The 23,716-nt window shown below is 41.7% G+C and overlaps 1 protein-coding gene across 1 annotated transcript in view; it reads left to right on the forward strand.

Annotated features, from left to right (window-relative positions):
* The window catches only part of SLC35F1 (solute carrier family 35 member F1), a 388,655-nt gene extending 382,592 nt beyond the window's left edge, over nucleotides 1-6,063 (forward strand). The window contains exon 8 of the mRNA XM_073337159.1: nucleotides 1,742-6,063. Within this exon, the coding sequence (XP_073193260.1) occupies nucleotides 1,742-1,966 (225 nt within the window). The 3' untranslated portion in view covers nucleotides 1,967-6,063. The remainder of the gene's footprint in view (nucleotides 1-1,741) is intronic.
* The last annotated feature ends 17,653 nt before the right edge of the window (nucleotides 6,064-23,716 follow it).

Here is a 23,716-nt window from a genome sequence, read left to right on the forward strand (position 1 = left end):
TAGGATTAGAGAACAGATTTGTGTCTCCCTTGTGTTCAGAAGGTAGCCCATAATTGGTTACACGATTGTAGTTAGCTGTTGGCATTTTCATTCATTCTTGTATTCCTGACCACAGCTGAACACTTGCACTTTTAGAACTCTTGCTAAATACAAAATCAGTTCTATGTCCTTTGACCTACCAAGTTGCGCCATGCGGTTTGTCCTCTGGTGAGTCTTGAATTCAGATCACTTTTGATTTCTTTGTGAGAGGGGGCTTTGCAGTAGGGAAGTTGATTAGGGGTGTGCATGTACCCTCACATCACATCTTTGCCCATTTCTACAAGTGTACTGTTTAAAGATTCTGAAAGTTAATTTTTCTTCCTTTATTGGGTTCATGGTTGGTACAGCTTAGGATGAGCGTAAAGGTGACTTTAAGCCTCATTTACTTCTCTTTTGATCCTAGATAAGCTGGAGTGGCCACATGGTTGCTCTGACCTATGCCAATTAGAATGGCCCACTAGGGACCATTCCACTGGCTGGAAATTAGCGGAGTACATTGTGCTCTGGTATAATTCACACTCCTTCTGCTAATGTGGGAGAAGCAAACAACATAAAGCTGTTTATGCCACCTTTCCACCATCAAAACATTCTTCCGTTGCTAAGGAAATTCTCAGCTGCCCCTTTAGGGCCGCTTTAAGGTCACTTTGTGCTGTTCCAGCAGCATACAGTGACCTTACAGGGGACTAAGGATCAAATACTTTATTTCTGATTCCTATGGACTTCTGGGTTCCTGCCTCTACCTCACTTACAAGTGCTGAAATATTGCCAGAAAGTCTATTTGTGTGATATTTGCAGCCCAACCTGAAGCAGGATATATCAGAAAACTCAAAAGAAGGTCTGGTCTTGTGAAATTGCCTATCAGATTATGCAGACTCAAGCTTTGGATAAACATCTGATCTTCTGTGTGTACATTCCAACCTTTTGAAGCCAGCCCAGGGCTTCTTAAAGCTATAATCCCTGACTTTTCTGAAATCACATTAAAGCATGTGCAGCCCTATTATCTGCTTTCTGAATTCAGCTTACACACAAAATATTTATTGCTGCAAGTGAACTACCTTGGGCTTTCATCCAGGTGAATAAAAACTGATGTACCACCAGGCACCAATATATGGTTAAGTAAATATCAAAAGAAACTAAAAATATATTTTCTAAGGGTACTTTTTAAATGCTTTTTAAAATTTATGATATCATTGCTATTTATATAGCACCGACTGTGTGTGTTATACTTTAAAGACACAGGGTTTGAAAACAATAAAACCTCAGACTTGAACTGCACCTTTCATCCATAAATCTCAAAACATTTTACAAATATTGGTAAATAGCATTATCCCTATTTTGTGGAGGGAGAAACTGAACTCCAGAGAGGGGAAGTGACTTGGGCAAAGCATTAAGGCAATAAGTGTCAGAGCTGAGAACAAAACCCAGATCTTCTGAGTCCCAGTTAACAGTCTCATATTTACCTATTGCTAGGGCCATAGGAGAATTGCACTCATATTTTTGATAAAATAGGAGGCACGAGTAATGGAAACAAACTTCCAGCAAGAGTATCTCCTCAAAATCTACAGTGAAACAAGGAATGACTAACAGTGCTCTATGCTGTGCATATAAAAAAAAGGATCTGTGCCTGCAATTTTCCACTAGCCCTCGTGAGCACAAATAATCAGTGCAACTTTCTAATGACTTAACCCTTATTTATGTTTAGTTTTCAGGACTTTATCTGCTGTCATTCTTTACTATCCTTGTTGGGCTGGTGCTGTACTCCTCCACCTCCACGTACGTAGCCCAGGATCCACGGGTGTACAAGCAGTTTCGAAACCCTTCAGGACCTGTTGTAGACTTGCCAGCAACCGGACAGCTGGAACCTTCAGTAACGTATACCAGTCTAAGCCAGGAGACAGAAGAGGAGCCTCATGTCAGAGTTGCCTAATCCCAGGCACTTGTCTCCCACTGATGATTTCAGTAGAGTTTGTATATCCATGATCCCTGTATTGTACATAGAGAAAGGTATTTACTGGGTACGGTTACACAGGTGAGCTTCAAGGTAGCAAATAGGGAAAGCCTGTAAAAGTTAGAAACTAATTGTCACTAGGTGTACATTGCGAAGAGATGCCAGTCCCTTATTTAGTAGTATGCTGGCCTCAACAGAATGTTCTATGTGAATCGCTCACTATCAAACTACCTGTGAAGATATTCAAAATGCAAGCTGAAATTACACAGAAATCAAAAGGGTATTTTTGCACCTATTGTGTGATACTTTGCCAAGGCCACACAGAGTTGTGGAAAAGCCACATTTTTACAGCAAGTCCACTTGTACAGTCACTGTTATTTTCTCTCTTTTTAAAATGTATTTGTTTTGCACAAATAAGTGGGATACTTCTGGTAGCTACACCCTGATGCATTTTTGGTAGCACCTGGATCTTTTGGGAGAAAGGATTAATGAGTTCAGCTGTACTATCTATCTGGTAGCCCACCTTATATGTAATCTCTGCTATGAGTGCAGGGGAGGGACAATTTACAATATCAGTCTCTATTCTAGGAATAGGTGTAAAATGAGCATTTTAGCCTTTCTATATTTACAGAAGTGAATCACTGAAGCATTGACCTTTTTATGTTTCATGGAGGATTTCCTGGTGGCTGAGGTTCTGTACCAGGTGACACGGAAATTACATTTCTGTAGCTCTGTCTAACCTGCAGAAACAAAACCGAACACATTTCTTACTTTTAAAATTAAATCTGTAACAAATTTTCATTTTCTATTTTCCTAGATATTGTAGCTCTCATTGGTGATGATATATCAGTCAGACCAGGGCATTTATTTTCAATGCTCAGTGCATATTCAGGAGCCTTCTACTATTCCAGTTCTCTCAGTCCTGTGGTACAGGAGGCTTTGACTTCCTTTTCCTAACCATGCTAATCTGGAAATATGTAAATTTTTCATCAGAACCTTCTTGTGCCACAATCATAAATATTAGTATGATAATGTAGTGAACTCATGAATATTAAGAATAAGACCGACCCATCTGCTGGTGGTACTGCAGCAGCATGATGGTATTCATGCCAGAGAGGTGTAGCCAATTATTTTTCATTTATCTACAAAAGTAGAAGAATTTAGCAGTGTTCTGATATTCACCAGGGAATGTGACAGTCCCTCTAAAATAAGGGTGTGCTCTACCACTGTACTTCTGCTGCAGGAAACTCATCAGAAATGTGGAGCATTTAAAACACTTCTATGGAATCTGAAGCAGAACACTGCAAATCTGTAACCTGTCTTGGTTTTTTATTGCCCTTTTAAGAGCACAGTGAAAGACAAAAGTCATTGCTTCATACATCATCAGTCCATTTTCCTCTTAAAATTAAGGAAAGAAAGGATAGTCTTGTATTTAAAGGACAGGATAGAGATTCAAGAGAGCTCAGTTTTATTCACAGATCTGCCACAGACCTCTTGTGTGATCTTAGACATGTCATTTAACCTCTGTGTGGCTTAGTTTCCTAATCTGTATATACAAGGATAGTAATTCTTTACCTCCCTCACAGGAGTATTTTTACCTCTCTCACAGGACTAAATCTTTTTAAAAGTCTTTAAGATCTTCAGAAAGAAGGAGCCAAGGAAATAGGACATATTATTATAATAGCTTTTATATATTCATTGTATTGGAAAACAGGGTTTGCAGCAAGGTTGTGGTAAATTGCTGCATTTTCTGCTGGTGGGCATATGAAATGTATTTTAGTTGAATGACATTACTCTGAAGAAGTCAGTTTTAAATGAAAATGTAGGGCTTTCTGTAAAAAAAAATACAACTCACCTATTTCTATGAGAAAAAGAAACTGTACACTCTTGAGATTGGAAAAGGCCAGGCAAATCAACCAAGCAGGATGGATTTCTGCTGAAATAATAATTGTCTTATAGTCTTGTTCTGCAAAGCTATAAAAAGGACTTCTCTGAAGCAGCCTGAGGGAAGTTTGCATACAAGTATAAAAATGGCGACGTGCCAATATGCTAATAAATTACTGACTATCTGTTTAATCTCGTTCTTCCTGTTGATGAGGAAGAGAGACACAGTCCGTCTCATCATGATTATGCTGCCTTCTATGATCCCACTGCAGTTGAAAAAGAGGGGATTGTAATATTGTCAACCCCCCCCACACACACACACACGTTCAGAAATCATGAGATTTAAAAAAAAAAAAAAGTTGGGTTCTTTTTATTTTGCTTCTGGTTGGGAGCTTTTAGTGGTCATGTTTTCAGGCTTTTCCCTGCAACCATAAGGGCTGGAAACCTTAAAAAGAAGAAGAAAAAAAAGCTGAGGTTTCCATATAATATGACTCCAGGATCTGGGGCTTTAAGAGAAACTGCAAATATAGTGAGATTCACACTCTAAAATTACAAGAGTTGGCGACACTGAGATTTTTCACATTCATTTCTGTTTGTTTGACCTCTCCATTCCCAGTTAAGACCTCAAAATAGGTTTTAAGTGGGACATAGGTGACCCGTCAATTCATCCTTGTGCAGAGGGCCAGCACAAGACCAAGGAACCACTGAAGTCCTCAAATCAGGGCTTAACTGGTGCATGGGCTTTGTGTAGTCACTGTACAGATCAAGCCCCTGCAATATGTTCTCGTTACAACTGTCATTGTTCTCTCAGGTACCCTAAAGAGCATTGGAGGGCACCTGTCATCTCCCAGTCTTTTTGCTACCTTTTATACCAATTAAATACCTTTCTCTGCGCATTATTCCCAAGTTAGTCTTGAGACCTCTGAAGACTGGGAGTGTATGTGTGCATGTTTGTTTCATGTTTACATTCCTTCATTTTGCATAATTATTTTGGTTTACTTCATTCTTAGTATTTATTTTCTAAGCCAAATGTTTTTAGTCTTTTTCTCTCTCTTCTCTCATTTTTATTACAATAATTTGTAGATGTTTATTAAAGTCTTACTAGGAACAACTGGATCGAAGGCATATCCAGGTCAGCTCACTGACCCAGGAGTTTATGCATATAAGGGTTTGAAATCAACTGATGGCTAAGAGGTGCCATCTGAAACAATTGTTATGGGATAACTTAAATGACTTAATTGTATGGAAATAAATTGCAACTCTTCACATATGCACTGTGCACTCAACAACCATCCTGTGTGTTCTTGCACATGAAGAGATTCATGGTATTGGGATAATTTAGGATGGGGTTGATTTTTTTTATTTTTATTTTTATTTTGTTTTTTTGTCTCCAGCTAAAGAGGATGTGTTGAATTGTTCCAATTTGCCAATAATGGATGGACCTCAAAGGAAAACAGTAGTATAGCTTTACAAATACGCTGTTGAATGAAAGCTGAGGTCCAGCAGGGAAAACTATTATTTCTAGATGTTTAATTTCCTGCAATTCCAGACCTCAGTGGACACCAGCAAGGTTCAGCTATCCGACTGGCAGCAACTCTACTGGTTGAATTAGGACTTCACCAGCTCTGTGTATATCTTTTTCTTGAACAAACTGAAGCTCTGCTACCCATTGGCGGTGAGGGGTCCTTAGCAAGGCTGATGTAATTTTCTGCTACTGGATGGAGACCTGCACTGGGAGTCAGAACTTGTCCTTTTTTCCAGCTATAAACTTTTAAAATACACAACAATAGACAAAGCAATTGAAAATTTTGCACCACTGTGTCATATGGAAAAGTTTCAATGTATAGTTTAGATATTGCTAACTTGTGCTATTAACATTTTGACAAGCGTGTAGTATTGTTTTCTTTCCCTTTTAAAAAAAAATTAGTATTCCCAAGCTAGCTACAAATATAAATTTTACCCCATGGGTAGAATTTTATTGTTAAATGTCATAATTAAGCACACTAATTTTGGCACTGCAAATGGAAATGTGAACCAAAACCAATCAAACAAAAACACTCCGACCCCAAACTCCTGCACTAAGCTGAACAAACCTTTCTCTGTTTTGATATTTGCATGCTCCTATATGGACTGGCTGTGGCAATGTAATGCCTGTATAATGTTTTCAAATAAAAAATAAATGCTTTATGAAACTGGGTTATTAGTTTCTTTGCCTGGTTCCTTGCCTGTGAAATAACCTGACATGACTTTCTTGAAATATGAATATTTAGCAGGAGGCACTCTAAAATTAAAATCCCTGGATGATTTTCAAGTGTAGGCGGCATATCTTTGCTACACAGCCATGTCTACACAAGCCTGACTTTAGCCATCTTCATGAAATCACTTATAACTATCCGGAATTCATTAGGAGCAGTATTATTCCTGTGTCAGGGGCCCCTGGTGCTTCTGTTGCTAGGCAGCTGCAGCCATCTCTCCTGGCTTCCTTCTTTGGTGCTCTGCTTCCAGTTTCTATACTGCAGCCATGTTCCAGGAAGGCTCCTGAGATGGGGGGGAGGAAAAAAGGTGAAGGAAATTAGACATCAGAGGGGAAAAGAGACTGGGTTGGGGGAGGGAGCCTCAGGCAGAGGGGGGAAGATAAGACTGGAGATTCTTCAGATTCTTCCTGGGAAGAAGGAAGAGAAGAAACCCTAGAGTGTGCACTCAAAGCATTCAAGGATACTTGTCAGGATGTGTGTCTGCCCAGTTTTCTTTGCATGGCATTCCTGTAAGAAAATCCACCACCAGATTCCCGCCATCTCCTGCCGCTGTGCTGGGAATGCAAATGGCTAGAAACTGGTGACCTGATGCCATTTCAGACCCTCTTCTCACATCAGCCCAACTGCAGATGGATGGAGTTCCACAGATCATAAAGACAGAGATTCTGGGCTGATGCATGCTTTTATTCAGTGCCAGATTAGCAAGTGTAATTTTGTGCATTTTATTGTGTCTTTAAGTAATGGGTAAGTGTGTGGTTTGATTGTGCTAATAATTGCTGTATATTTTCCTCCACTCCTGCATATCCCCGTATCCACCGCATTAAAAATCTCTCTTCTCCTTCTGGCTGGAACTTGACCTCTGCCTGTATGAATCCTAATAATAGCAATTGCTTGGAATTACTCTATAAATAATTGTTTACTTGGAAGTATTTTCACATGAATGATATCACACATGCTTCAGTATGAAAGGAACACTATTAAGTATACATATCTAATGTTTTATTTAAAAATTTAGTCAAAACCTAATGACAGGAAACATTTTCATTAGTATCACTTTTCTCAGGGAAAACAGGTAATTATTGTTTGTTTGTTTTGTTTTTATTTCAACAGTACCCTACAATGGCAGAAATCCAAAGCCAACTGCTTAATAGAAAGGTGCCAATGCATGAGAATCAGGAAGTGATATTATCTGCAAATAGAAAGGGCAACTAAGTAGACCACCCTAGTTTCACTGATTAAGCTTAAAGACATGCAAAAAAGTAACTAAGAGGGTTGATTCTCCTCTGCATCGCGTAGCTATTTATAACTGTGGATAGTGAGTGCAAAATGGGTATAAAATGCTAACAAAGCCGAATGGTCATGTTTTACACCCACTTTCAATGCAGTTTATACAATTATAAAGTGACCGTGCAAGGTCCAAATTCTTTGGTCCAGCCAACCTGTGCTTGACACAAGATCAGATTGGGGAGCTGAGGGCAGGTAGAGAAAACTTTATGATGCCTTTGTGGCTCCTGGAGCTTTTTGGGGATGAGTACAGTCTCTGCATAAGATAAAACAGCCCATAGCCCCAAGAGGTTCATTCCAGCAGTGTGGGATAACTAGCGTGTAGAGGCATTCTAGCCATGCCCTCCTCCCCTGGAACCATCCTGTAGGCCAGAGGCTAGGAAAGGAGAAGCATAGATGCTATGGCTGCTCTATGCCCCCTGGAGATTCTCCTCACATAATTGGGAATCCCCAGTGGTGTCAAGTAGTCAGAACAGGAGCCAAAATCTGGGCGAAATTGAAAGAAGTAAAGAATCAGGTCCATTTTTGAAATGCATTGTCATTTTTAATCGCATTTTTAAAATGCATCCCGTTTTAATAGGCTAAGGTAGTGCTATCATTTTCTTTTAAACACTTTATTTACTTTTTTTTTCATCTTAACAGTATTCCCTTAAAGTTAGTTTCTAAATGAAAAAAAAATAGTATGGCATTACTCTGGAGTTCCCCTAGCATAAATGAGCTCAGAATCTGGCCCTCTGTGTATAGGCTAACATTTTTTAGATTCAAAAAATGTTCATGTCATTTTCTCAGAATAGTGTATTTTATGATTTCACTTCACAACCTTGAGTTACAGTCAACATTTTAGTGGCTACTGATTATGTGCAGTGTCCCACAGGCAATTGTCTATTGCTACCAACATCAATTAATACTTTACTGTCAAATATATTTATTAAAAATATTGCTTTTTATTCCCCACATTCTTAGTCAGAGAAGGCTCATGCAATTTTAATATAAATGTCATGCTGCTGTCAATGTCAATACAAGGCCGTTTTCTATCCTTCATTTGAAGGATGTATACACCTGTCAGGGACAAAGTACTGGATTTTCCATGGATAACACATTGACTTCTACTCAAGCCCTTGCCAAAATAGAGGGGGTGGGGGGTAATGGACATCTACTTGAGTCTACAAGATCACTGAGCACTAAAGTCGTAAGTAATTTAATTACAGTGTGTCAGGGTCAGGACATAGGTGAACAGGTCTAGTGGTTGAAGCCAGAATCATAGTCAGGATTCAGGGCAAGGGTCAGAGCCAGATTCAGAGACCAGGGGCAAGGATGAGTAGCATGGCAGGGTTCAGGCATCAGAGAGGAAAGCAGAATCCAATGTAGCAACCCAGTAGGGCAGAGTCTCATGGGGTTTAAATAGGAAGTCCTGACCAATCAGACTTCATGGTGTTCCTCCAATCAGGCCCAGGGAAGCCCTTCCTGATCTTTCTTCAGGTTACATGGTCTCTCCTGCTTGGTTGATTAGTAGCAAGCTGCTGGGTGTGAACATGGAAGCTAACAGCTGAGTGGGAACCCTGTGTATTCAGCTTCAAGATCTATGGCAGGGGTTCTCAAACTTCATTGCACAGTGACCCCCTTCTGACAACAAAAATTACTACATGACCCCAAGAGGGGGACAAAAGCTTAAGCTCTCCTGAGCCCTGATGCACCAGGTGGGGGGGGGGCAAAGCCCGAGCCCCACTGCCCAGAACAGGGGGGCCCAAAGCCAAAGCCTGATCTCAGTTGCCCAGCACGGGGGGTGACAAAGCTGAAGTCCTCGGGCTTCAGCTTCAGCCCTGGGTGGTGGGGCTCTGGCTTCACTTCGGCCCCAGGAAGTCTAACACCAGCTCTAGTGTCCCAGTTAAAATGGGGTCGCTACCCACTTTGGGTTCCCAACCCACAGTTTGAGAACCACCGATCTGTGGGATCATGACATTATATTAGAGACATATCACATCCAGAATAATTAACCTGATAGTAGATGGGATTGGATATTATACATGTAGAATTTCTGGAAATCTATGGCACTGGATCAAAATCATGCTGGACTGCACATATTTAACTCAGCTAGTTGTTTCCTCGGATACCATCAAGTTTCGCAGAAGGCTGGCCTCTTGCCAGTTGCACAGCAAACTAGCAATCCAAATGTGCATACTCTTAAAATGACTACTTTTCTAAATGAAAGTCCTGAGGGGGAAGGGGGAATGGACTAATCACAAGAATAATCAAAGTAGTCTCATTACATGGCTCCCCATGAGCTTTTGTTTGAATTCTCTAATGTAGTTTTTGGCATTAAATAGATTTTTAGAAGCTAAATAGATCTGTCACACATACATGTAACTGGTTGGATGGATTTCATCACTCTTGCATGTCCCCAAGACTACTTCTCTTTTCTTTTTCATTAAAATTAACAGAAGCCTCACAAAACAAGATGACAACTTTAGTCAGTTAAGTCTATGTTAAAATTCAGATTTACCACACTTTACTCTGCATTTAGGATTCAATTACTGGTCAAGCTGATGAGGTGCCTTGAAAGAGCAAAGTTACTTGCTTTCACATAGTGACCTAGACATGTTGGCAGACATATGTTCCAATTGGGGGCTCACACTGGTGATGGGACAACAGGTATGCGAGTGGCCCGGGCACCCCAGCCAACAAAGGCACACACAAAAAATCTTTCAATGAACAACTTTTCTCTCTCTAGTTTTATTCCTGAGGTTTACGTTGCATACAGCATGTAACAAAAGGAAATATGGATTTATATAAACCAGAAGGCTGTGATCCAGCCCTCTAACAATTAGGTTTCTGGCACCTCACTTCTTTGACTATCAGGTAGCTGCTTTTTTAGAGTTGCCTGGTTTTCTTTCCTAACACCCACATTACCTTCCTCTACTCAGCCAATGACACTGGCTAAGACCGTCTTCTTTGTCCGTGTCACTGACCACATCACACCACTCACAGCCTCTTTTGAATCGCTAAACTGGCTCCCTTTGCTTGACTTCCTCAAGTTCAAACTACTTGCTTTCACTTCAAGGCCCTTGACAATGCTGCCTTTCCTTACTTTTCCACTGATAGCACTTTATTCTCTGCTGCCTCCATTTTACTAATGTGGCCCGCCTGATTCACTTACTTGAAACTTCTCATGCAAATGGTTTTTAGTCTTGTGTATGTTTGTATAGCACCCAGAAAAATGGGCCCCCAGTCCTGACATGGCAGTATCAGTAATCACAGTACTGTACTTATGTACCAGGGACAGGCCAGTATATAGGCTGCAAATGAGGGGATTTGCAACTGATTCCAGCTTCAGAAGTGGGGCAATCAGAAGCTATGCGGAGCACTGTGGGCTGCTGCAGGCCAGGATGTAAAAGGGAGTTTGAGACACTAATACAGGTGTCTAGCCCAAGGTCCAGTGTGCTTCTACAGCTGCCAGGGGAACTACAAGTTGTGGACTACAAATGGCGGCATGCTGGGAGAACTCCCTGGTTCCTGCCAGAAAGGAAGTCCCCTCTGCCCCTCCAGCAGGAAGTTTCAGCACTGGCTGAAGCTGGGAGTAGGAGGCAGGCAAGCAGAGTGGAGGCTGCTGGACTGTAATCCTGTTCTGTGTTTCTTTACAGGTAGGACAAAAAGGGTTTCAAGAGCACCCTGAGGGGGGTTTAAATGACACCACAGGAGAACACTGGCTTCTTTGTTTGGGGGTTAGTTATTGTGGGAGTTAGGATGTGGTTGTAAGGGGGTTGTTTGATACAAAGTCCTCTCTGCCCACAAGGCAGCCTTACCGTAGCTTGAACAACCTCATACTGGGCCAGTAGATGGGGGTTGGGGGGAGCTTCATAGGCCCAATTATAAGGGAGATAGAAAGAGGGCATTTCTCCCTCCCCCACCCCCAGCTTTCAGCTTCAGGGGGGACAACAATGCCTTTCCCTCTTCCCACTGGTTTTGGCCAAATTAGGAGGGTAGGGATGGACCAGAAAGAACAGATATTAAGCTGGGGCTGTTGCTTTGGGAAGTGGGTGCTCAGGAAGCAATGCCCCAGTCCCAGGTCAGCTGAGTAGGAGCCTCCCTGGGCCTGCAGGAACCTGCAGAGAGATTCTCTCCACAGCTGGCCTGTGCCTCTCTCTGTCTTGCCAGGGCCTCTCCCCTCCTGGCTCACAGGGCTTGAGAGCAGGGGAGGCAGAAGTTAAAGCCACTGGCAGCCCGCCCAGCAGCAGCTTCTCCTCCCTTTTAGCAGACAGCCTAGGGTGCCTTGGGTGTTTGCTCCTTGGGAGGGGACGCCTGGAGGAGGTGCTTAGGCTGGGGATAGGAACCCTGTGGGTGGAGGAGCAGGCATGGGGGGAAGGGGAACCTGAGGTGGGGGAAGGAGAGATCTGCATGGCCTCTTGGAAACTGGGGCCATTCTAGGGGAATTCTTGGGGAGGGGGAGCCTGTGAGAGGATAAGGGGAACCTTGTGGATATGTGCAAAGGAGAGCTGGGGGCATGTAGCTACCTTGCGAAGGGAGCAACAAGAGTGGGACCTTGGGGACAGAAGAGGGGAGAGCTGGGGGGGTAGGGAGAGGGAGCCAGAGACTTGACTGGGAGAGCTGGGAAATCGGGGAGAGGGATAATTGGGGACCTTGGGAAGAAGAGAGCAGCAATTGGAGTGATAAGTGGTATCTTGGGGACAGAGTGGGTCTAGGTTTCTGTGACATCTTGCTGGTAGAGGGATATTGGAAGAAACAGGGCACTGGGGGAGAAATGGGTGAGGTGGGCTCTTTCAGGGAATGAGGGAGAAGAGTATGGGCTTGGGAGAGGAAGATGAGAGAATTAGGGGATTCTGGGAGGACAAAGGGGAAATGGCAGAAGGGTGTCAGGGAGGAGAGGAAGAGAAGTTATGAGGGGAGTTCATGGTGTAGGGAAGAGAGGATGTGGGTTGTTTCAGAGATAGGAGAGAGAGAGGCTAGTGGGAACCTAGCAGCCCCATGGAATTGGGACCTTATAATATGTGGGGAAGGGAGTTGTCCCCAGCACCCGTCCCCAAACTTTTCAGGCAAAATTACAGCCTGCAAGGTGCTGAGGTTCATGGACATGAGGTGCTGATTGCCCTCAACAGGATTAAGCTTGAAATGAAAGAAAACACATTTTGCCTTAACTTCTGCAGATGTAGTAAGGGGCATGTTCTTCTTCGTTGCAATTTTCTTTGATTCTGCTTCTGACATTGTAAGGTAACAGGTCTCCTTCACGTCATAATGTAATTTCCATTTACTTCTATTAACCTCATAAAGTGGAGACTTTTATTCATATTGTAACATAATTCCCATCAGCTTCTAATGACATTGTAACGTTACCTGCCCTTTCACATCATAATGTTATTCCCTCTCGCTCTTACTGAGCTAATGTACCTAGTCTTTGACACATTGTCCTATAATTGCTTCAGACTTCTCCTGAACTGGACCCCTCTCACTGTAATTCCAGTCCTTCACACAGTACTCTTTGACTGTATATAATGCTTGTCTCTTTGGGTGCTTACATAAATGTATATTAAAAGCAAGAGTTTTCAGCCCAAAAAAGGGAGTAATAAATAAATAAATAATTTTTTAAAATGAATCCCCCCAAACTGACTCCAGTGCTGAATTCCTTGCCCACTAAATATAAACCTTTGATTTTTAGATAGGAGACGCAGGGAATATATTCTGTAGGGCAGCCTTGAAGAGATGATGTTGACTGTGAATGAGAGAGGTGTTCCTGCTTACAGGGGAAGGGATAATCTGTTTGGGTTAGTGTTTGTTTTATGATATTGATGTTGGCTTATTGACTTCTCTTTTTAAAATAATTTGATGGGAAATTAGTGAGAGTGTTTGGGATCCTATGGTTGGGTTGTGTCGGGATTTGAAAGTGGCATTTTATTCTAGTTTAGAGTTCCAGATAGTATAGGCAGGCTTACTTTTGTTACCTACATTTTTTTTTGTTTGAAAATGTTTTAAAATCTTCAAAAATGTATGAAACTGCACCTGGTCATGTTAACATTTTGCGGAATAGGTAATTCCCAGTCTCCATGTTTAATGTTCTCTTTCTGACCTGAGTTTTATTTGGCTGGCAATAGGCCAAGGGAAAAAGGGACAGGAAGGTAAAGTCTCAAAGTAGCAGGTGTTTTGTGTTTTTGTTTCTGTTTTTTTGTTTTTTGAAGGGATGGCGGAGTTGTGGGGCTTTTCAACCCTGCGCTAGGAAAGCTCCATCTCTGTATCCATCTCTGTATCCATATTCACAGTACATTGATTCAGTTGTTTCCCCTTTCCATCTTTGCTTCTGATGGCTCTACATATGGGATATACTTTGCTATATCGGGTTAAGTGGAAGTAAAGCACATGTTGCAATTGGGGCTTTGGAGCTGTGCTCCGGCTCTGCTTCAGCTCCAGGCAAAAACCTGCAGCTTCACTGCTCTGGAGCTGCTCCGCACTCCAGTTCCGGACTCTACTCCAAAAGCCCTGGTTGCGATATATATGAATGTACACTAAAGGAAGGATTGTGACTACTGATGTTGAAAGTTTCTATTCACATCCATACTCTGCACAGTATTTATCTGTGAACAACAGAAATAAAAGCTTGAGTATTCTGATTTTTATAAATGTAAAGGTGCAGTGCACAGGAAAAAGACGCAGACACTTACATAACCACATACACCGCATAAAAAGTATAATAGTATAATGGAGAATGATTTCTATGCTGAAGTATCATCATTCACCATTTCCATCCATTGTGAGCACTAAGGCTGTCTTCCTTGGCAGTTTCTACTTTTAAGACCATAGTATCCACCTCACAAAATGCACATTTTTGTAGTTCCTCTTGCTTAAAAGGAAGCAATAGTGATACTTTCACTTCTTAGCATCATCTGTTCAAAATTCACAATGAAATTACAGTCACATGCAACTTTTGGCCTGTTCAGGGGTTGTGGTAGAGAGTTTAATTCCTAGCCCTTCTCCCTCCCCCCAGCTTAGTTCCCTGCTCAAAGATAGCTATTTGGGCTTTGTGTGTGTAAAGTTGATTTTCAAGATACTTACAAATAATAGTATATTAAATATGGACAGAAAGGAGTTTCAATCTGCCAAAACATATAGTTGATGGTCTAACTGAAACTCAATAGGATTTAGGATACAAAATGCCTAAGTCAGTTTTGAAAAATTGACTTGATATCACAAACATTTAAACAGAGAAGGGCTCCACACCAAATAATTTGGTTTCTATACAGCACCTTTAAACTTATAGGCTTAGTCCCCGTGATATTAAAAACATATATTTCTTATAACTACACCAGGCCTGCTGTTAGCTCACTTCATTTTGTGGATGACATCTACACCAGATCAACTCAGTCTTTGCTCTGTCTTCTGAGACAGCTAATTAGTGTCAACAGTGCTACTTCTGGGGAAAGAGAGGCGATCGCGGGATAGCCATCCCACTGTGGTAACAGTCTTCAGTTGCTATCAACCTGAGTTTATATAAAAATCTTCCAAATTATTTGTTTGGTTTTTTTTAGTTGGATATATTTGATACTACTCAACATCTAAAAGCCATTAAATAAATGCAATTTAAAATAATGGTGAGAAAGTATTTGAGATGCGTGGTTCCTTTGCCACATTTTGTATAGTCTAGCTATTAATATTTAAACACACTGCATAATACTGTGTGCAGTTCTGGTCACCCCATCTCAAAAAAGATGTATGGGAATCAGAGAAGGTACAACAAAAATGATAAGCATGGACCAGCTTCTGTATGAGGAGAGATTAAAAAGACTAGGAATGCTAAGTTTAGAAAAGAGATGACTGGGGGTAGGGATATGACAGAGGTCTATAAAATCATGGCTGGTGTGGAGAAAGTGAATAAGGAAGTCTTATTTACCCCTTCACATAATACAAGAACTGGGGGTGGTTGTGGTGGTGGTCACCCAATGAAATTAAAAAGCAGCAGGTTTAAAACAACTTAAGGAATTACTTCTTCACATAACACACAATCAAACTATGGAGCTCAGTGCTGGGGAATGTTGTGAATGCCAAAAGTATAATTGGGTTCAAAAAGGAGTTAGATAAGTTCATAGAGGATAGGGCTATCTATTGCTATTAGCCAAGGTGGTCAGGGATGCAGCCCCATGGTCTGAGTGTCCCTAAACCTCAAACTGCCAGAATCTGGGACTGGATGACGGGATGGATCACTTGATAATTGCCCTGTTCCGTTCATTCCTTTTGAAGCATCTGGTGCTGGCCACTGTCAGAAAAAAGGACATTGGGCTAGATGGACCACTGGTTTGATCCACTATGGGCATTCTTATATTCTTTTACATAAAACAAATGCAAGCATTGAATTGCTTTTGCCAGGGATACTTGAATCTTTTGCACATTTATATCTGTTGCTTCTATTTTTAAAAATAGGAGCAGCCTAATGGATTTTGCATTTAGAGAGAAAGGGTAACCACTGAGAATACATAAACAAAGAGGATTCTTGAAATGATGCATTGCACTTTTGAGCGTCAACTAGATGTTTCCCTTTAACTGCTCTGTCTCAGTTTGGATTTTAATAATTCCTGTGCTGCCCTCACCCTTAAGGATGCCTTTGGGCACCTGTACATATGGAGCAATCTGTATAAAATGTTATCTTACAGTAGACAGCTGCAGTTTTTGACCTTTTCTGGAACTCTAATATGCAAACACTGATTTGGTTGATGATCCCTTTTTCCTCTTATCCAGTTTCAAGATGATAAATAAGATTTAAGGAATGAATAAAGAATATGTTGATGAAACACATCAAGGTTGGTAACTACTATCTGTTCTTTATAAGGTGTATAAAATACATGAATCAGAAAGTATCTAATCAATCATTTTGGGTATTTCTATAGCTCCTCTCTCTATAGTGTTTAAGAGAAGACCGAGGTAAATTAGACCTGCTTGGCAATTGTCTATAGAAGATGTCACAGTGGGATTCTGCTGTTTTCTCCTCAGTTTCTAGGAAGTTCTCCTTGGTGGCCTTTGTTTGTGTTCTTTTTGTTTCTCCAATATGTTCAAAATGAGCTACTTGCTCAAATAACTCATTTTCTTGACAAAAGACTATTTCACTTCAGAAACAAAGAGAATGTTAGGAAAACCAGTGTCTGAAAACTGTGTAACTTGCTTCCTAAAGTTTTGAATCCAAAACTTTGCAGCTGTAGAATTTTGTAATTTCACTGTGGACATTATACTCAAATGCCCTCTGACATGGAGCGTATTCTGCACATGCACTGAAGAGTTCCTGGCCTGAACAAATGCTGCTGCTCATCCTAGTCCATAATAGTTCCTCCTTAAAAGGCTTGTTCTTGGACATGATGGTATATAGCACTTCAGAGACCAATTCCAGTCTTGTCTCTCATAGCTGGTTGGAAAAAGATGTAATTAGCCCACCTGACCCCAACAGCTAAAATTTCCTGCTGCTAGCCACTAAAGTGTTCTGTATTTGAGTGGTATTAAAGTAGTCCTGGGAGGATGTTTTTAAGGCTTTCCTTAGCACTGGCCAGCTTTGCCTTCCATTGCAAATGGAATATTCATCTGTACCTCAGTTATAAAATTATATCAAATTTCTTAATTTTGATTGATTAATTTTGTCATCTTGCTTTTTTTAGGCAGCAAGTTACTTGACTAAACCTTAAATCAAGGCACTCAGACTTGATATTGAGGTACATAAAATACCTGTGTAGACTTTAACTGATTTTTTTTTTTTTTTTGGTCTGCCCTCTCTGAGCATGCTTCCCAATTTGCTACAGCCTGAACGAGGGATGCAATGTGTGACAAAGACCCAAAATGAGGAACACCAAAAAAACTATTCATACAGGAAAATTAAAATGCTGTGAGAGTAATTTCTTTTAGTGTAAATAATTTTTTCTGTAACCTCAGTTTCATGATTCTTTTCAAACATAAAAGTGAAGGGACGCTTATATTGTATAGCACGTAGTTACCTTTGGGAATAAAATGTGGGATGCCTCTTGACATGAGGGATAGCTTAGATGTATATGAATTAAGTATTCACACAACACTGACTAAACTTCCTAAATTCTGCCCCAGCATGCAGTGAACTTGGGTGGTAAACCTAGGAAATATGCCGTTCCCACGTTCTCTGGCTATCCCACAGTTCTCATCTAAAATCAGGAAGGGGGATCTCCAGAGGATCACGGCTTTGTAGTCAGAGCTGACATATGAAACTCATTCTTTCCTTCATCCCATCTCTGGCTTCTCATTTGAGGAACACTAATTATCATGGCTAATCTCAGAATATATTTTTCTAATTTCCAGCCATTTTTTGTAGAGAGAGCCTTGAAAATTAATGTATACCGAGTTGGGGCTCAAAGGTGTTTTTTTTTGTTAATGCGTTATTTTGCTCTCTTTACAATCACAATGGGCTGTGCTTTGGGCTCTGTTGACACTAAGACCATAGATTCCTTTTTTTGCGGGTATATGTGTTAGAAGGAGAGAGAGGACCCCATCTCAAGTTTGCAGCTATTGAGGACAGGGCTACTCAAACTGCCACTGATGGCATGACGGCTGCCATTTTCCCACCAGTGATAGCCATTTTGAACTCTGGCAGGAAGGAAGACAGCTGAATAGGGTGCGACGCAGCATAATAAGCACAAGGTGCTCCTGCATATGAAGGCACTTAATCTCTCTGCCTTTGTATCTGTAAGAAAGGGGAAATAATACAAGGCATCTCAAACAAGTGTTGTGACAATTAATGTCTGTAGAGTACTATGTAAGTGCTAACATTCACTACAGTGCACACTCGGCTCCCCATTAATGATGGGGCCTATTGGCCCTCATCCCTCGCAAAACATTTTGAAAGGTGGGAACGCAATACATGGACCCCAGCACGAGCAGCTGAACTCCATTCCTACCCCAACCCTCCATGCTACAGTAGAAATGAAGTCCTCACTACACACAGTTTGTATTAGATGAGTCATTTGTCTTGTTTACCTCCTTTCATGTCCCTCCCCCCAAAATTTGCTCACCTTACAGAATTCTCCGGCCATCCCACTACATAGTTACATGCTCACGGTGGAATGGAGCTGATTCCATGTGCTAGGTGAATATAAAAAGTGCTTTTGTAAACTAAATTACTATGGCTGATTTTTTTTTTCCTGTGGCAAGCTATGAGGTATACCCAGTTTGGCATGTTATTTCAAGGAGGTGAACTGTTCACTATCAGAAACAAAAAACACAGATCACAGATGTATTTTTAGAACCTCTTTTGTTCTCATAATGTCATCTAATACACCTTTGTGTATAGTATTAATAATTGGTGGGGAAACACTACCTGGGTTCTGAACTTATCCTTCCCATTAATAACCAAACAATAGAAACCACTCTCCTGATATAAAACACACATTCTAGACCTCTTCTTTCTCTGTGACAGTCCTGCTTTGCACTTTTGCTAATTCACAGAACTCAGTCTTCTCCTTTACCAGATACTTGGTTTTTATTTTATTTTAAAAACAAGCACTGTAGCTTTGCAGCTTTTAAAGGGCTAGATTGAGAGGCTGTTTTAAGGCCCCCTTTGTTGTGTGAGCAAGCTTTAGATGTGCTGTTTCCTGCCCTTATCCCAAATAGGGCTCTGGGAAGTCAGGTTTGGTTTGATGACCCAAATTTTTATCTAGAGCTTGTCTCACACTGAAACCCCAGCTGAAATTCAAGTTAAAAACACAAACCAAAATCCAATGAAGTAGTAAAACCTGGGGGATTTTGTCCCTTTTATCACAAGTCTGATTAAACTTGCCCTTTTTCACCTTTCTCACATCGCATCAGCCTCCCGAGCCCTCTCCCCTCAACTTACTTTTTCTTATTGGTTTGTAAGAACTTACCATAGCTCTGTGCTGCTCATGCAGCTCTCGCTGGTATCCCAGTCAGACTGAACTATTAATCCCCCAGCAGCCATAAAACCCTGAGATTTCAAACATCCCACACTTCAAGAGGGGGTTTAGTGAGGTATACACAAGGTCTTGCCTCTCTGCACATTTTTTCTGTCTGGCAAGTCCACACTAATCCTTCATTGGACATAACTCATTCCCTTGTACATTTTATTTTAAAAAACACACTAAGGGCAGGTCTTCACTACCCGCTGGATTGGTGGGTAGTGATCGATCTATCAGGGATTGATTTATCTAGATGCGATAAATCGATCCCTGAACGCGCTCCCCATCGACTCCAGCTTGTGAGAGGCAGAAGCGGAGTTGACGAGGGAATGGCAGCGGTAGACTCGCCGCCGTCCTCAGGGCCAGGTAAGTTGACCTAAGATACGCCAACTTCAGCTACGCTATTTGCATGTAGACCAATGCTTAGACAAGATCTGTCGGTACTGTTCCTTAAATGGTGTTTGTATATTATATTCATAGAATCCTACAAATGTAGGACAGAACTATCCCATTCCTGACAGGTGTTCATCTAATCCAGTGGTTCCCAAAGTGGGGTTCATGAACCGTTGGTGGGCCGGCCCACCACATTTTGGCACTTGAGGTGGGGAGCTCAAATGACGCCCCCATACCCTCATTCTGCCTTCTTCCTGTTCTGCTGCTCTGCTACCTACCCCAATAAAGGAGAACTAACAACTTAAAATGCCTTGTTCAAAACTTTAAGTAACACTTAACTATCCTTTACCAGATATTTGTTTTTTATTTTAAAAACAAGCCTGTTATGTCTCTTGTGCCCTCTTTCCTCCAGCACAGCACTCCACCATCTCTGTGCATCTAGAGCAGAGAGGATACATATGCACCAGCAGCAGACACAATTTTCTACACTCTGGGTCCTAGTGGCACCCCCCCCCCCAGTCTGGCACCTGAGGCGGCCGCCTCAGTTTACCTCATGGTAAGGTCAGCCCTGGGTTCATGAAATGTTACAGGGGGTCCTTGGGGGAAAATTCCCTAATGGCGGACAGAGCTGTCCATAGGGACCTTGGGCAGTATGGGGCCTGCAGCCCGGATCCTTGGGGACTTCCAAGAGCTAAGCAGATCAAAGCAAGCAATATCTATCACACTGAGGAGATTTAAACTTCAAGACGCCCTAAACGAAATAGGAAGGGAGGTGGATATTTTTTGCTGTTTTTAAAATTAAATAGGCTGCTACTGTTTTTAAATTATTATGAAGAACAAGTTTAAGCTTTGTTGTAACATGCATTGTTTGCCTGGACTGCTGAAGACCTGAATGCTTGTGTAGGAGGAACTCTTTGAGTTGGCTTCTTAAATACCTTCATGCTGTTTCACATCTGATACTCCTTGATGAAACATAGGAGCCAGAGGCACCAGGATGGGGGAGCAACGAGCGTCACGTGCTGCCCCTGCGTCAGTGGCCCCCCCCGCGGGTCCCTCCCCTTTTTTTCTGGCGGCCCCTGTGGCGCCCCCCCCTTTTTTGGTGGTGCCCCCCAGGCCTCGGGGTGCCCGCGGGCTTTGCCCCTCCACCTCTTTTTTTTTTCTCCTGGCACCTCTGATAGGAGCCTTGTCTTATAACAGGCTTAATCAAAAGTGATACAAGCTATAAAAGTTAGATTGTGGAAGAGTGTTGCTGTTTTCATAATGTAATAAAAATATTGTAATGATTAATAATTAAATAGTGTGTAATAAGCATGTCATAAAAACAAATTTTATATTTCCAAGATCACTGCTTTTATAACTTATGCTGAGGTAAGGGAGAAAATCCCTGGAAATATTTGTTTTTAGGAGGGGATTCACGAGACTTGACATTTTAGTGAAAGGGGTTCACGGGTTGTTAAAGTTTGGGAACCACTGGTCTAATCTGTTCTTAAGAACTTCCAGTGATGGAGATTTCACATCTATCTGTAGTTGGATTTTGAGAATTTCTTCTCATACAATTACTTGGTCCAAAATACACTTACCCTTTTTTCCTCCCATTCCCCCACATAAAGAGATGGAATATGGAATTATGTGAGCTAGAATCTAGTGGCAGTTATCCTCCCCTATCTCCTCCTTCCCATTTGAAAGTACCATATTTCTATGTTGAAGATATGCTTGAAGATTAACAGGCGCTCTGTGTAAACTACTAGATATAAACAATTCAAAATCTGCAAAGATCCAAGGTTGGAAATGGATTAAGAGATCATAACAAAGAATAAAATATGATACATACTGTAAGCTTACTTCTTATTAATGGCCACACATTAGTTACAATTAGGCTTTTCTTATGATGGGATCAAAAATAGTTTTACATTATTATTATTTTATTATTATTTATTATTTTTGTAATTTGAGTTTTCACAGGGTGATTCTTTGTCTGGGGATTAATACACTTTGAAAATACAGTTCATTTTGCCAAAGTATCTAACATCTGTGCAGGATTATAATTTAAGATTAAAGGACTCCTACAAAAATATATTTAATTGTTTGAGAGAAACTGTTTGCTGTATCTGAATTTCTCTCTTTCCCTGGGGATTTTATTGGGGGAGAGGGGAACCCTACCCAGCATGTTCAGTCCATTAAACCAAAGTGACAGTAGTGAAAATTTAGAATGCGATTAAATTTCAGGATTTAACTTTTCATTTGTGATTATTCAAACACAGGATTTGTTTCAAAAGTAGCTTATGAATAGAATGCCTGGGTGTCCAGTAGATACAACTGCTTTTAATGCAAATATACTGGAAGGCTTAAATATGTAAGTGTCAAATCTTTTCTTAATGGAGTGAATGGCTAGAGCTACTCTGACAAATCACTGTGCAGATATTATGGAGGGTCAACAGAAATGATTTAACACAAATCTTCCCTTTTAATTTTCCTGGCTGAGTTCAAATGTGTAAGAACACTTCAGACTATTAAAACAGTTCTTGAAAACGTGGTTAAATGTTTCTTATTATAGAGTTAGAAACACAGGGTTTCTAGTGTTTATGCCACAGATGTAAATAAATCTACTAGTTAAATAAGAACCTGCACTGGATTTACTCTCTCTCTGTTCAGGCATCTGTTAAAAGGTTAACAAAATCCTTTCAATTTTATTTTAGTAACACAACCCAAATATTGAGTCTATTTTATTACTCTTTTACAGTTAAATGGAAAAGTTCATACCAAAGAAAAATGTGAGTTATACCACAGATGCCCATTTTGTATACTTTATGCATCTATGATAAAATTTAAAAACAAAACAAAACTCAGCAATTCATCAAACTAAAATTAGTAGTGGAACTTGCATTCTCTTCAGGCTGGCTACTAGAGGCAAAATGATAACCCTCTGGCAGACTTAGAATCCCTTCCAGTAGGGGGTGGGTGGTACATGGTCACAGCCTAACATTTCCCAGTCTGACGGGGCACATGATTGGACTAATCCAGAGGTGATGTGGACTAGAAGTGAAATGCAAAACAAGGAAGAAGAGCATTGAGGTTGGGGAAAGTTACACAGCCCTATATTCAGCCCAATTCTTCACAGAGAGCATCGTTCCTCTCCTCCCCGCACCTCTGCCCTGTAGCAGTTCTTTATACAGCTGACAACAGGAACAGCTCATGTGAACATGGCTACATACCTCAAACAGCATGTAGCCTGCTGAGTGAGGGAATGGAGTTGGGGAGCAGTGGCAGATTAGCCACTGGGCCAACGGGGCCCATGCCAACTGGGGGGTCCAGGAAAAAATCCACCATCAGTGGAAGCCCAGAGCCCTGGCTGCTGGGGGCGGGGCAGGGCGGGGAAGACACCGCTCCATGGCAGCAGCGCTGGGCTGGGGAAGCCTCTCTCCAGTGGCCCCCTGACCCTGCTCTGAGGCGGCAGCAGCCAGCAGGTAGGGGAAGCCCCCCCCAGCAGTCCCCAACCATGTCCCCGGAACAAGCACAGAGGGTGGCAGGGGAAGGCCCCACTGTAGCCCTTGGACTAGAGGAGCTCTCATTCCACACTGTGCCTGTGGCTTGGACAAAGCTTCTCCGGTCTTGGGGCTGCAGTGCGGGGGGAAGGGGAAGGCAGAAAGGAGCAAAAGGGGTTGTGGGGCTGCAGTGGGGGGGAGGAATTGGGGGGGACCCAGGAAGGGGCGGAAAGGGGTGGGTCTGTGGGCAGATCACAGGCGGAGGGCGCGAAATGGGAGTAGGGCTGCAGGCAGAAGGAGTGGGGAGGGGCGCCTGACTTGCTCTGGCCCAGGGCCCCAGGAAACCTAATCTGCCTCTGTCGGGGAGTACTTAGGGATGAGGATAAAAATGAATGCAAATACAAAGAAAGAAAGAAAAAAGATGGAGGTAGAAATGGAGAAGAGGAAGACTGGACAGAAAAAAAGCAGAACTGTGGTGTAATGGGATGATAGAAGGCAAGCAGTAGGGGCCTGCTT

This window comes from Lepidochelys kempii, chromosome 3 (assembly GCF_965140265.1).
Source record: "Lepidochelys kempii isolate rLepKem1 chromosome 3, rLepKem1.hap2, whole genome shotgun sequence".
Lineage (NCBI taxonomy): Eukaryota > Metazoa > Chordata > Testudines > Cheloniidae > Lepidochelys > Lepidochelys kempii.